This window comes from Eriocheir sinensis, chromosome 42, assembly GCF_024679095.1.
Source record: "Eriocheir sinensis breed Jianghai 21 chromosome 42, ASM2467909v1, whole genome shotgun sequence".
Lineage (NCBI taxonomy): Eukaryota > Metazoa > Arthropoda > Malacostraca > Decapoda > Varunidae > Eriocheir > Eriocheir sinensis.
In genome coordinates this window covers 12,699,258-12,712,044 of record NC_066550.1, presented here as the reverse complement: position 1 = coordinate 12,712,044, position 12,787 = coordinate 12,699,258, and the positions used below count along the sequence as shown (strand labels likewise).

Sequence of the window (12,787 nt, the reverse complement as noted above, 5' to 3'; positions counted from 1 at the left end):
GCGTAGTTGCCTGACACATCCCGGATCACGCCTGCAACGAAGATGGGACTGGCAGCGTATCCGAATGACCTTCCCCCGACTGCCCGCCGTCTTTCATCTCCTCTACTTTCTTTCATTCTTTAAACTCCCTTCCTTTTCTTCCCCCTTAGTTAGATAATGTGGTAAGGATTTTTCAGGCTAAATAGAAATACATTTACTTTGTCTGTTTTCACTATGGGAGCTTTTTCTCTTAACTTCATACACTACCTTATTAGTCGAACACCCTCCTCCCCCCTTACCTAAGAGCGGACCAATCACCAGGACGCACAGGCTGTTGACCAGACCCTCGAAGCCGAAGGTCTGGGCCAACAAGTCGATGCCCATGTACTTGATGATGGACAGGTTGGACAAGGTGACGGAGGCGCCGATGCCCACGCCGAACAGCACGGCAGACGCGGCGAACAGCCAAAGCTCATCCGCGAACAACGCCACTGAAACGAGACACAGCACAGTGCAACTAACGGCGAATGAGTCGTCTGTCTGGTACCTCCCTGAAGCCCCGACGCATATGCCCCACGCACGTCGCTACCCCTGACGCCAGACTGCTACCCCAGCTGTAGTACCCACCTATCGCGGCCACAGCCTTGAGGCAGTAGCCGGCCATGAGGGAGGCGCGGATGCTGAACCTTTTACAGTCCGCAAGGGGCGACACCACGAGACGCACCACGAAGTTGGCGACGCCCAAGAGGGAGATGCACCAGGCGGCGTCCTGCAGGCTGTGGTCCGCGGCGCGCACCGCGAAGGGCAGCAGCATCACAAAGTTGTAGTGCGTCGTCTGCGTGAGCGCGAAGGTGCCGGCCAGGATGAGGGCCCGCAGGTGCCGCGCCACGCCCATGTCTGACTTGGTGGTCCGGGCCACGCGCCTCAGGGTTCTCCACAGAGTCTTGGCACACCCTGGCTGGCTCTGTCCTGTCGACGCCTCCCTCTCCAAGCCCAGCATCGCCAACCCGATGGGCACATCAGCCGACGCGGCGGTCATGACGGACGCCAAGCTTCCGTGGCTGAGCCGTCGCAATCCCCGCAGCGACGGGTTGACGGGAGTCGACGGTGTGGCTGGCGGGGAGTGGCTGCTGTGCCTCGCCGCGGCGGTGGTCACAGCAGTGGGAGGGTTCTTCTTTTGTGTCATCAAGGGCTGCACAGCGTCCTGCGGCGGCCGCGTCGCATCTTCACACGGAGGCTTCAGGTGCCACTTGACGGGGTGGAAGGACGCCATGCCGATGAGGCCGTTGAGGAGCACGCCGCTGTAGATCAGGGCGGCGCCGCGGTAACTGTACAGCTCCAGCAGGAGACGCAGCAGGGGCGCGAACACCATCTGGGACACTGGCGCGCCGGTGGTTAGTAAGATGTTGGCCTTCCCGCTCTTCTTGTCGAAGTAGGGCGGTAGAACGATGTAGGCCGTGGCTATACCCACACCCGTGCCCAGACCTGCAGGACAAGATAAAGTTTACAGCGAACCTCACACGCGGCCGAGGTGGAAACTGCTCTTGCCTGTCATCACATGCAGCGGCACATTGAAACAAACAAACACCATTGGAAAACTTACCTGTCACGAGAGAGAACGAAAAATACAGAAAATACACCGACGGGGAGAAGGCGGACAGGACTGCGGACACGGAACACATGAAGACGCAGGCGAAGCCGACCGTCCGCCGCCCGAACTCTTGTCCCAGGGCGTTGGCGAGGCTCATGGAGGAGTTCAGGACCACCAGGAACAAGTTGTAGACCCAGGCGGTGGCGGTGGCGGAGGCGGCGACGGAGAGCAGGTACCCGGAGAACAGGATGCCGAAGGAGAAGGGCACGGAGAACAGCAGGGTCTGGGCACGAAGAAAACGGGTTAGAGGAACAGAAAACGGGTTAGGGAAGCAAAGAAAACGGGTTTCAAAGGAAAAGAAAACGAAAAAAGGGATCGGAAACACCATTGGCTGGGTGATATAGAAAACGGGTTAAATTGGAAAAGAAAACGAAGCAGTAGAGAAATAAAGCATATTAGAACAAATAAATAAACAACACACACACACACACACACACACACACACACGCACTTACGGTCACTATGGAGGAGCCCAGGGCCACCACCCAGCCCCAGCCTCCGTCAGGTGCTCGAGACCTCTGAATTACTCCTTCATACCTGTCTTCGTCGTCATCACCTGCATCTTCACTTTCATTTACCTGCCAAGCGTCCGAAGTCATCTGTATGCTTTCTGATTCCTTTTCGTTTTTCATTATTTTTTCTTCTATTTCCGTTCCCATCACTTTTTCATTCCTGTTCTTTTCGTTTGTATCACCTGTGTCTTCTTCACTCTCGCCTTCATTTACCTGCCCAGAATCCGCCATCACCTGTATTCTTTCTATTTCCTTTTCGTCTTTCATTCTTTTTTCTTCCTTTTCCCTTTCTAACACTTTTTCATCCCTGTTCCTTTTGCTTTCGTTACCTGTATCTTCACTCTCAGCTTCATTTACCTGCCCAGAATCCGCCGTCATCTGTATTCTTTCTATTTCCTTTTCGTCTTTCATTCTTTTTTCTTCCTTTTCCCTTTCTAACACTTTTTCATACCTGTTCCTTTTGCTTTCGTTACCTGTATCTTCACTCTCACCTTCATTTGCCTGCCCAGAATCCGCCGTCATCTGTATTCTTTCTATTTCCTTTTCGTTTTTCATTCTTTTTCCTTCGTTTTCATTTTCTAACACTTTTTCATACCTGTTCCTTTAATTTTCTTTACCTGTATCTTCACCTGCCCAGAATCAACCAACAATTGTATTATTTCTATTTCATTTCCTTTTTCTTTTTCTTTCCTTATCCCTTTTCAATACTTCACACACGTTCTCACACACACACCACACATACACACACACTGAACGCTGACTAACATAACCCTCCTAGCAACACACACACACACACACACACACACACACACACACACACGGCACAGAACAAGAAGCTTCTGTCTAATTTTGCCTACGCTCAACTCTCTCACAAGTGGTAGAATGCTGCCAGACGAACGATTCAATAAGAGTATGTATGTGTGTGTGTGTGTGTGTGTGTGTGTGTGTGTGTGAGTCGGCTTCCCATGACTGTTTTTTTCACGTTCATGGTGCAAAAGCCTTGTCGAACTACCATCAGGATCATAACACAACCCATGGAAACACTACTAACACAACCTTTACGAAAGCCTTGTCAAACTATCACTAGGGTCACAACACTACCCATGGAAACACTACTAACACAACCTCTACGAAAGCCTTGTCAAACTTTCACTAGGCTCATAACACTACCCATGGAAACACTACTAACACAACCTCTACGAAAGCCTTGTCAAACTATCACTAGGCTCACAACACTACCCATGGAAACACTACTAACACAACCTCTACGAAAGCCTTGTCAAACTATCACTAGGCTCACAACACTACCCATGGAAACACTACTAACACAACCTCTACCAAAGCTTTATCTTATATGGATGCAAGTTACGTTATCTCTTCTTATCAATAAGCAAAACATGTTTATCTCAAGGGTACGATATTCATGATTCACGATGACAAGACTGGTACTAGTGTATACAGTGTGATGCGGAAAGAAGAAGAAGAAGAAGAAGAAAAAGAAAAAGACGAAGACGAAGAGAAAGACGAAGACGAAGAAGAAGAAGAAAAAGAAGACGCAGAAGAAGAAGAAGAAAAAAAAAAGAAAAATAAGAGAAAAAGACGAAGACGAAGACGAAGAAGAAGAGTAAAAAGAAGAATTGATGGCATTTTAATCTATATGTGTGTGTTGGTACGGGGGGGGGGGGGGGGTCGGTAGCTTCAGGTTTAACGATGCAGAATACAACAACATAATCGTTTCTTAGTATTTATTATTAGTATCGTAGTTTTGTACACACAGTGGTTGCTAATGCTTCACACAGAACGATATACACGACTTTACAGTTTTGCTTTTTCATCGTAACAAAAACACACACACAAAAAAACCAGATGTAGATAAGTTAGAATATTTTGGCCTTTCTTACATGACATAAAAACAATATACTCTCCATTAAGTTTTTATTTTTTATCATAACAAGAAGAAAAAGATATATGGGATAAGTTAGAATTTTTTGGCCGTTCTTATACGATACAGGACGATATGTTTTCCGCTACGTTCTTATTTGATAACGAGAAAGAGAAAACAAGACACCTCTCCACCCGAAATTGATCTCTCCTTTGGGTACACTTTTTCTTTTATCTTTTGTGGGAGCGGCGAGCAGCGGGCTTTTTTTTGGCACCCTTTTTGTTGCCCTTGAGCCATGTCTTCTAATGTAAACAAAACAAAAAGGAAGGACTGTAGAAAGTAAGTTAGAGGAGATATGAAACTTACACATGGAAAATGAAATAGATTTATGTATAATGAAGAATAAGTTTGAAAAAAAAACACACAACAAGGACTATAGAAAGTAAGTTAGAGGAGATATGAAACTTACACATGGAAAATGAAATAGATAAATGTACAATGAAGAATAAGTTTGAAAAAAAAACATACAGTATTTACGTTTTTATCTGATAACGAGACAGACAGAACAAAAAAGGAGACATTAAAGAAAGTAAGTTGGAGGAGAAATGAAACTTACGCTTGGAAAATGAAATAGAGATACAACAGAAAATGAGTTTGAAGATTATAAAAAAAAAAAATTACTCTAGGAAAAAGAAAAAAATACATAATGAAGAATGAGTTTATGAGTTTGAAGACTAGAAAAAGTTACTCAAGGAAAAAGAAAAAAAATACACAATAAAGAATGAGTTTGAAGACTAGAAAAAACTAACTCTAGGAAAAAGAAACATACAGAATAATGAATAAGTTTGAAGACTAAAAAAAAATTACACTAGCCAAAAAAGAAAGATATACAATAGAAAAAAAGTTTGAAGATTATATAAAAAACTTACACTAGGAAAAGACACAGATATACAATAAAAAAAAAGTTTGAAGACTGAAAAAACTTACATTAGGAGATACAGTATAGAATAAGTTGAGATTATATAGATTCCTGGACTAGAGAGCGATATAAAACAATTACAACAACAAATACAACTTCATAACAACTATTGGAAGAATTAGTACCAGACTATTCTTATAAAAAATCCTCGTATTTTTCCTTATTTGACCTTTTTCTTCCTTTCCCTTCCCTTCCCTTCCCTTCCCCTTCCCCTTCCCTTCACTTAGCACTAATCTTTCAGCCTTCCCTTCCCTTCCCTTCCTTCCCCTTCCCTTCCCTTCCCCTTTCTTCCTTCCTCTTCCCTTCCCTTCCCTCCACTTAGCACTAACCGCTTAACCTTCCCTTCCCTTCCCTTCCCTTCCCTTTCCCTCCCTTCCTTGACCCTTCCCTTCCCTTTCCATCCCTTCCTTGACCCTTCCCTTGCCTTCCCTTCCAATTACTTAGCTTTGCAGTCATAACCTCACCTTCTCGTCCATACCCTTTCCTTCTTTCTCTTCCCTTCCCTTCCCTTCCTCACCTTCCCTTCCTTTCCCTTCCCTTCCTTTCTCTTCTCTTGACTCCACTTAACCCTACCTTCCCTTCCTGTCCCTTCCCCTCCATCCCCTCCCATCCCTTCCCTCCCGTTACTTCTGGTTATGTGCATCGACTGAAATATCAAGTTGTCGGGAGCCGCTTGAGCCTGACGTGTCCGCGAGGTTGGAGCAGATGAAACTGAAGAGCCAGGAACAGGAGTCTGGGGTGTGGTAGGTGTTGGCGAAGACCCTGGTGGGCGTGTTCTCGTAGAAGATGTCGCGGAAGAAGCGGCCGAACCTGACGGGCGCCTCGAAGAAAGACTTGAATGTGTTTTGTGGTTTCCATGAGTTGCTGGGGTTCCATGGGTTTTGGGGTTGAAAAAGATCGTGGGGCCTCCATATGTTAGCTGGGGAGAGAGAAGGAGAGGTGAAGGTTGTTTGTTTATATGAATTAGGTTAGTGGTAATAGATGTTAAGATATGTGTTTGTGGGTTTCCAAGGTTCAGGGGCGTCCATACGTTAGCTAGAATGAGAGAAAGAGAGACTAAAGTTGTTTATATGAATTAGGTTAGTGGTAATAGGTGTTTGATAATAAAATAAGTTAGATAAATGATTAGCTGGGGAGAGAGAAGGAGAGGTGAAGGCTGTTTGTTTATATGAATTAGGTTAGTGGTAATAGATGTTAAGATATGTGTTTGTGGGTTTCCAAGGTTCAAGGGCGTCCATACGTTAGCTAGAATGAAAGAAAGAGAGACTAAGGTTGTCTATATGAATTAGGTTAGTGGTAATAGATGTTTGATAAGTAGTAAGGTAATTAAAATATGTGTTTGTGGGTTTCCAAGGTTCAGGGGCGTCCATACGTTAGCTAGAATGAGAGAAAGAGAGACTAAGGTTGTCTATATGAATTAGGTTAGTGGTAATAGATGTTTGATAAGTAGTCAGGTAATTAAGACATAAGTGTTTGTGTGTTTCCAAGGTTCAGGGGCGTCCATACGTTAGCTAGAATGAGAGAAAGAGAGACTAAAGTTGTTTATATGAATTAGGTTAGTGGTAATAGATGTTTGATAAGTAGTAAGGTAATTAAAATATGTGTTTGTGGGTTTCCAAGGTTCAAGGGCGTCCATACGTTAGCTAGAATGAGAGAAAGAGAGACTAAAGTTGTTTATATGAATTAGGTTAGTGGTAATAGATGTTTGATAAGTAGTCAGGTAATTAAGACATAAGTGTTTGTGGGTTTCCAAGGTTCAGTGGCGTCCATACGTTAGCTAGAATGAAAGAAAGAGAGACTAAGGTTGTCTATATGAATTAGGTTAGTGGTAATAGATGTTTGATAATAAAATAAGTTAGATAAATGATTACCTGGGGAGAGAGAAAGAGAGATAAATGTTGTTTAAATGTCACAAGAAAAACTTAACACTATCTAACATTCGGAACAGCCCTCAGAAACACTTATTTTACCTAACGCTCGAAACACTCCTGAGAAACACAATTATTACCACCTAACATTCGGAATACTCTTGAGAAACACAATTATTACCACCTAACATTCGGAACACTCTTGAGAAACACAATTATTACCACCTAACATTCGGAACACTCTTGAGAAACACAATTATTACCACCTACCATTCGGAACACTCTTGAGAAACACAATTATTACCACCTACCATTCGGAACACTCTTGAGAAACACAATTATTACCACCTAACATTCGGAACACTCTTGAGAAACACAATTATTACCACCTAACACTCGGAACACTCCTGAGAAACATTATCATTACTGCTTACCATTCGCAACACCCCCAAGAAACACTTTTATCACTGCCTGACACTCGCAACACTCCGGTACTTCAAGAGACATGTTCGTGGGATTTGCTAACACTCGACCGGTCCTTATAGTATAGTAAAATAATCAGTGAGTTATTTCAAGCTATAAGAATGTCAAGCTTCTCGCCGCTAACTGAATAACTGATAAACTTAAATGGACAGAAGTATTAAATAGCTCAGTATCTACAGGAATCGTAGTATTGTTCCGCTGTTTAGTCTCACCGGCAAGGGTGGGCGTGGGTGCCAACAGATAGCAGGCCACCAGCAGGGACAGCAGGCAGAGGAGGCTAGTGTGGCTTGCTCCCATCCTCTCCTTACTCTTCGATCGTCTTTTGTTCTTCCCTGAAACGAGATAGTGACGTGAGTAGTTAACTTTCACGATTAATTACACTCATCTTTTTTTATATAATTCACACTGATAATAAATGTTTCCTTATGTTATTTGTTATTTTCTTGTAACTCGTAAACAAAGATAAAGGCGAAGACTAGTTGTAAGAATGATCATTATACAAACAGACAAGTGAAATATATCGTCACCCTCATAAAATAATCGCCTAAGTCATTTTTCAGCGATTTCCAGGTTTTTCTCTACATCAATTTTTTTAACATGCGACTACCATTTTTGTATAGTTGCCTTCCTCATTCAGGGTTCGAGTGTTCTAGAATTGTCCTTTTCATTTCTGCCTAAATCTTAAGCCCAATGAGATAATGACGGTTCTTTTCTCATTTCCTGTAAAGTAGAAAATAATGACTTAGGGGGTTTGTTTACGAAGGTGGCGATATATAACTTTCACCATTAACCAAATTCATCGTTAAAAATTCACTCTAGGAATATTTGTTTTTCTTATGTTCTTTGTTTTGTTTTTCTGTAAGTGTAAGAGTGAAAGTAATTCTTTAACGGATGTAAACGGCGTTGTACCAGTGTCAATTTCAACGGCTATGCTGCCTCGAAATATTACTACTACTACTACTACTACTACTACTTCTACTACTACTACTACTACTACTACTACTACTACTACTACTACTGCTATTACTGCTACTACTACTACTACTACTACTACTACTACTACTACTACTACTACTACGGGTAAATACTAGTTTCAAGAACGTCGAATTAACTACGTAATAATTTGTCTCATCATTAATCAGTTTCATAGTTTATTAATGCAAATCACGTTGGGAATACATTTATTTTCTTATGTTATTAATTTTGTTCTTTTCTGTAGCGTTAAACAATCATACACTGCCAAAGACTAGTTTTAAGATAATCAGTTTCATAGTTTATTGATGCAAGTCACGTTGAGAATACATTTTTTTTTCTTATGTATTTATTTTTGTTCTTTTCTGTAACGCTAAACAATCATACGCTGCCAAAGAGTAGTTTTAAGAAAGATGATTTAGCAAACACTCACTTATCAATGATGTAACGTTCACATTTAATCGATATCGTCAAATCACACACACACACACACACACACACACACACACACACACTTAATTCTCCTTTCCAAACACTACACACACAGAACACTATACAAAAACACACAAAAAACACACACAAATTCACTTAATCATTCTTTTCCATACACTTCACTTCTAATGTATTTTTTCTCTGTAACGCGTCAATACTTATACGCGGGCAAAGATTAGTTATAAAGTTCCATAATTTCACAGTCACTTGGTATTTAGGTTGGTATTTTAAAACACTTTCGCTTCTAACATCACACTTTCGCTTCTAACATCAACTGGTCTCACACTCTTCCCACTTCATTAAGCATTTGTCACTCCGCCACACTTCCTCAACTTCCTCCCCTCTCTCCCCTCACAGTACCTCAATCTCTCCCTCCTCTCCCATCCCTCGCCTCTCCCTACCTCATTCTCTAACTATTTCTACAAAGAGGGAGACAAGCGAGTTCTAATGAGTGTTTCTTTTGGTTCATGGTACAGAGGAAAGGTCAAATTACCACCAGGGTCAAAAAACTACTTCTGGAAATGCCCACAAGTCCTAGGAAAGCCTTGTCAAATAGGCGAACTTAAGTGACGGAATGTTTAGTAATACGGCCATTATTAATTTCAACTCTCAAACACTTTCTTCGTTCACTATAATCCAATGTTTAGTAATACAATTCAAGAAAAACAATAAGTGAATGGAATCGAAGAGTATACGGGGAAGTTGGAAGGGGATTAAATTCTCTGTCTCAGTTTATGGCGTTTATGCTTTTTCTTTCTTTCAGATTTATATTAGCCAAAAAGTAAAGTACACAAAATAAAGGAAATAAAGGAAAGCTAGATTATGGGGTCGAAGAGTATACGGGGAAGTTGGAAAGGGATTAAATTCTCTATCTCAGTTTATGGCGTTTATGCTTTTTCTGTCTTTCAGATTTATATTAGCCAAAAAACAAAGTACACAAAATAAAGGAAATAAAGAAAAGCTAGATTATGGGGTCGAAGAGTATACGGGGGAGATGGAAAGGGATTAAATTCTCTATGCTTTTTCTTTCTTTCAGATTTATATTAACCAAAAAGTAAAGTACAAAAAATAAAGGAAATAAAGAAAAGCTAGATTATGGGGTCAAAGAGTATACGGGGAAGATGGAAAGGGATTAAATTCTCTATGCATTTTCTTTTTTTCAGATTTATATTAACCAAAAAGTAAAGTACAAAAAATAAAGGAAATAAAGAAATGCTAGATTATGGGGTCGAAGAGCATAAAAAAAGTAGAAAATCGATTATCAGTAATTTCGACTCCCAAACACTTTCTCCGTTTACTATAATCCACCTTACGAATATCTATTTTCTAGTGTTATTTACTTTACCGCTACTTGTAAACACTTATACACACACACACGCACACTTCACGACAATACAATACAGTCTTAAGTTATGAATAGGAAGAAATGAATGAATGAATTGAATAATACGAATAAACACGTAAACTTCTTATGTCAATACAACAACAAGAGGAAGAAGAACAACAACAACAACAAAAACAAAAACACTAACTCCTTCATTACCACGCACTACACACAAACACTAAAGAAAATCACACAAAAACACACACACATACGCACAAACACACACTTAATTCTTCTTTCCAAACACTTAACACACAAACACTATAGAAAATCACACACAAAAAAACACACACACGCACATATACTTGTAATTCTTCTCTCCAAACACTTAACACACAAACACTATAGAAAATCACACACAAAAACACACACACACACGCACATATCCTTGTAATTCTTCTTTCCAAACACTCAACACACACAACGCTATACAATAACACACAAGAAACACACACAAATTCACTTAATCATTCTTTCCCATACACCTCACGCGCACACAAAACGTTATACCAGAACACAGCACAACACCACGAACTTGCGAAACAAAATTAAAACACAACAGAATTTCCTCTCTCTCTCTTTCCTTGCAGACAAACACATTAATATTCCTCTTTCGTATTCCTTCCTCCGTTCCTTCCTTTTTTACAAGCATATATTCATTTTCATCTCTCACTTTCCTTCCTTCCTTCCTTCCTTCTTTACAAACATATAGTTATTTTCATCTCACACTTTCCACCGTTCCTTCCTTCCTTCCTTCCTTCTTTACAAACATATATTCATTTTCATCTCTCACACATTCCATCGTTCCTTCCTTCCTTCCTTCCTTCCTTCCTTCATTACAAACATAGCTATTCTTCATTTTCCTCTACCCACATGTATGATATTCTTCCAACAACAAAAACTACACCCATATATACTTTAAGTCCTTCTTTTTGCAGTTATTTCACACACATAACGCTATACAAAAACACAAACACACACACACACACATACCAAATAATCAAAGTCCTTTTTTCATATACTTTACACACAAAACACTACACATAAAACACAAACAAACACACATATATCAAATCCTTCTTCAGCATACTATAAACACACAACACTTGAGAAGAACACAAACACTACACACACATATAAACACTTAACTCTTCTTTCCAAACACCTCACACACACACAACACTATACACAAGAACACATAACACCACGCACATATGAATCCAATCCTTCTTCTGTCTTTTCAACACTCAGAACGCTGGGATTCGAACACGGGAACAGACAGACAGACGGACGCACCACCACCACCACCACCACCTGTGACCTCCTGGAAGTGAGTGTCGCAGGTAAGTGGAGAGAGAGGGAGAGAGAGAGAGAGACCCCAGGTAGACGAGAGTGAAAGTGATTCTTGAGCAAGGTGTAATGCCTGCTTGATATACCTGGAGTGTCTATTTCTACTGCTATTACTACTACTACTACTACTACTACTACTACTACTACTACTACTATTACGTTGATAATAATTGTATTGGAATTGAAATTAAAGAAGGCGACGGAAAACCTTTTAAATTCACACACACGAAGTAAAGAAAGATATAAAGAAAGAAAGAAAAAAAGAAAGAAAGAAAGAAAAATAATAAAGAAGATAAAGAAAATTAAGGAGAGAAAGAAAGAAACAAACAAAACAAAAATCTTATGCAATAGAAAGGAACACGCGCGTGGGATGAGAGAGAGAGAGAGAGAGAGAGAGAGACAGACACACGCAGAGAGATAGAGAGAGAGAGATGAAGTGAACGTACCGAGTTGACCTCTTAATAAAAAACAAAAACATTACTACGTCACACAAGTTTGCTTTTTCTTTAACACGATCCTTGTATGGCGAGTCCTGAGGGGTAGATAAGGAAGAAAAAGAAGACTCAATACTTACAGGAGAGAGATACTAGATACCAGGAAGTAAAAGGGAAGAAAACTGCTTACCTGTGTTGATATGATGCTTTACAGGTAGGCTAGGCTAAAGGAAGGAGGCGATCAGAGTTAACAAGTATTAGTGACAAGAAACACAAGATTAATATGCTTTACAGGTGATAGATACTACAGAGTTAACAAGTATTAGTGACAAGAAACACAAGATTAATATGCTTTACAGGTGATAGATACTAGGTACGAGGGAGTAAAAGGGAAGATTAATGCTTACCTGTGTTGATATGATGCTTTACAGGTAGGCTAGGCTATGGGAAGGAGGCGATCAGAGTTAACAAGTATTAGTGACAAGAAGCACAAGATTAATATGCTTTACAGGTGACAGATAAAAGGTATGAGGAAGTATTAGGGAAGATTAATGCTTACCTGTGTTGATATGATGCTTTACAGGTAGGCTAGGCTAAAGGAAGGAGGAGATCAGAGTTAACAAGTATTAGTGATAATAAACACAAGATTAATATGCTTTACAGGTGACAGATAAAAGGTATGAGGAAGTATTAGGGAAGATTAATGCTTACCTGTGTTGATATGCTTTACAGGTAGGCTAGGCTATGGGAAGGAGGTGATTATACAGACATGGAAAACAAGAGATATATATGCTTTACAGA

The 12,787-nt window shown here is 40.6% G+C and overlaps 2 protein-coding genes and 1 long non-coding RNA gene across 11 annotated transcripts in view; all 3 read right to left on the bottom strand.

The window, feature by feature from the left end:
* LOC127010029 (monocarboxylate transporter 13-like) overlaps positions 1 to 3,466 on the bottom strand; it is a 5,169-nt gene extending 1,703 nt beyond the window's left edge. The window contains exons 1-7 of one of the 9 annotated variants that reach the window (XM_050883742.1): positions 3,337 to 3,455; positions 2,616 to 3,198; positions 2,086 to 2,471; positions 1,583 to 1,853; positions 607 to 1,464; positions 279 to 470; positions 1 to 31 (exon numbers count right to left, since the gene is read on the bottom strand). The exon at positions 1 to 31 is cut by the window's left edge and continues 1,703 nt beyond it. In XM_050883742.1, the coding sequence (XP_050739699.1) occupies positions 1 to 31; positions 279 to 470; positions 607 to 1,464; positions 1,583 to 1,853; positions 2,086 to 2,471; positions 2,616 to 2,697 (1,820 nt within the window). In that variant the 5' untranslated portion in view covers positions 2,698 to 3,198; positions 3,337 to 3,455. Of the gene's footprint in view, positions 32 to 278; positions 471 to 606; positions 1,465 to 1,582; positions 1,854 to 2,085; positions 3,199 to 3,267; positions 3,290 to 3,331 lie in introns of those variants that run through there. The other 8 variants (XM_050883743.1, XM_050883744.1, XM_050883736.1 and 5 more) reach the window with 8 other exon arrangements.
* A 2,129-nt stretch (positions 3,467 to 5,595) lies between these two features.
* Positions 5,596 to 11,531, bottom strand: LOC127010027 (uncharacterized). The gene is made up of 3 exons (XM_050883734.1): positions 11,499 to 11,531; positions 7,567 to 7,686; positions 5,596 to 5,922 (listed from the first exon to the last, which is right to left on the bottom strand). Exons 2-3 carry the CDS (start codon positions 7,649 to 7,651, stop codon positions 5,627 to 5,629), a joined length of 381 nt encoding a protein of 126 aa, XP_050739691.1. The 5' UTR covers positions 7,652 to 7,686; positions 11,499 to 11,531; the 3' UTR covers positions 5,596 to 5,626.
* LOC127010028 (uncharacterized) lies at positions 6,171 to 7,533 on the bottom strand. The gene is made up of 3 exons (XR_007762788.1): positions 7,220 to 7,533; positions 7,056 to 7,178; positions 6,171 to 7,014 (listed from the first exon to the last, which is right to left on the bottom strand). It is a non-coding gene; the product is annotated as an uncharacterized LOC127010028 (long non-coding RNA).
* Positions 11,532 to 12,787: the final 1,256 nt, after the last annotated feature.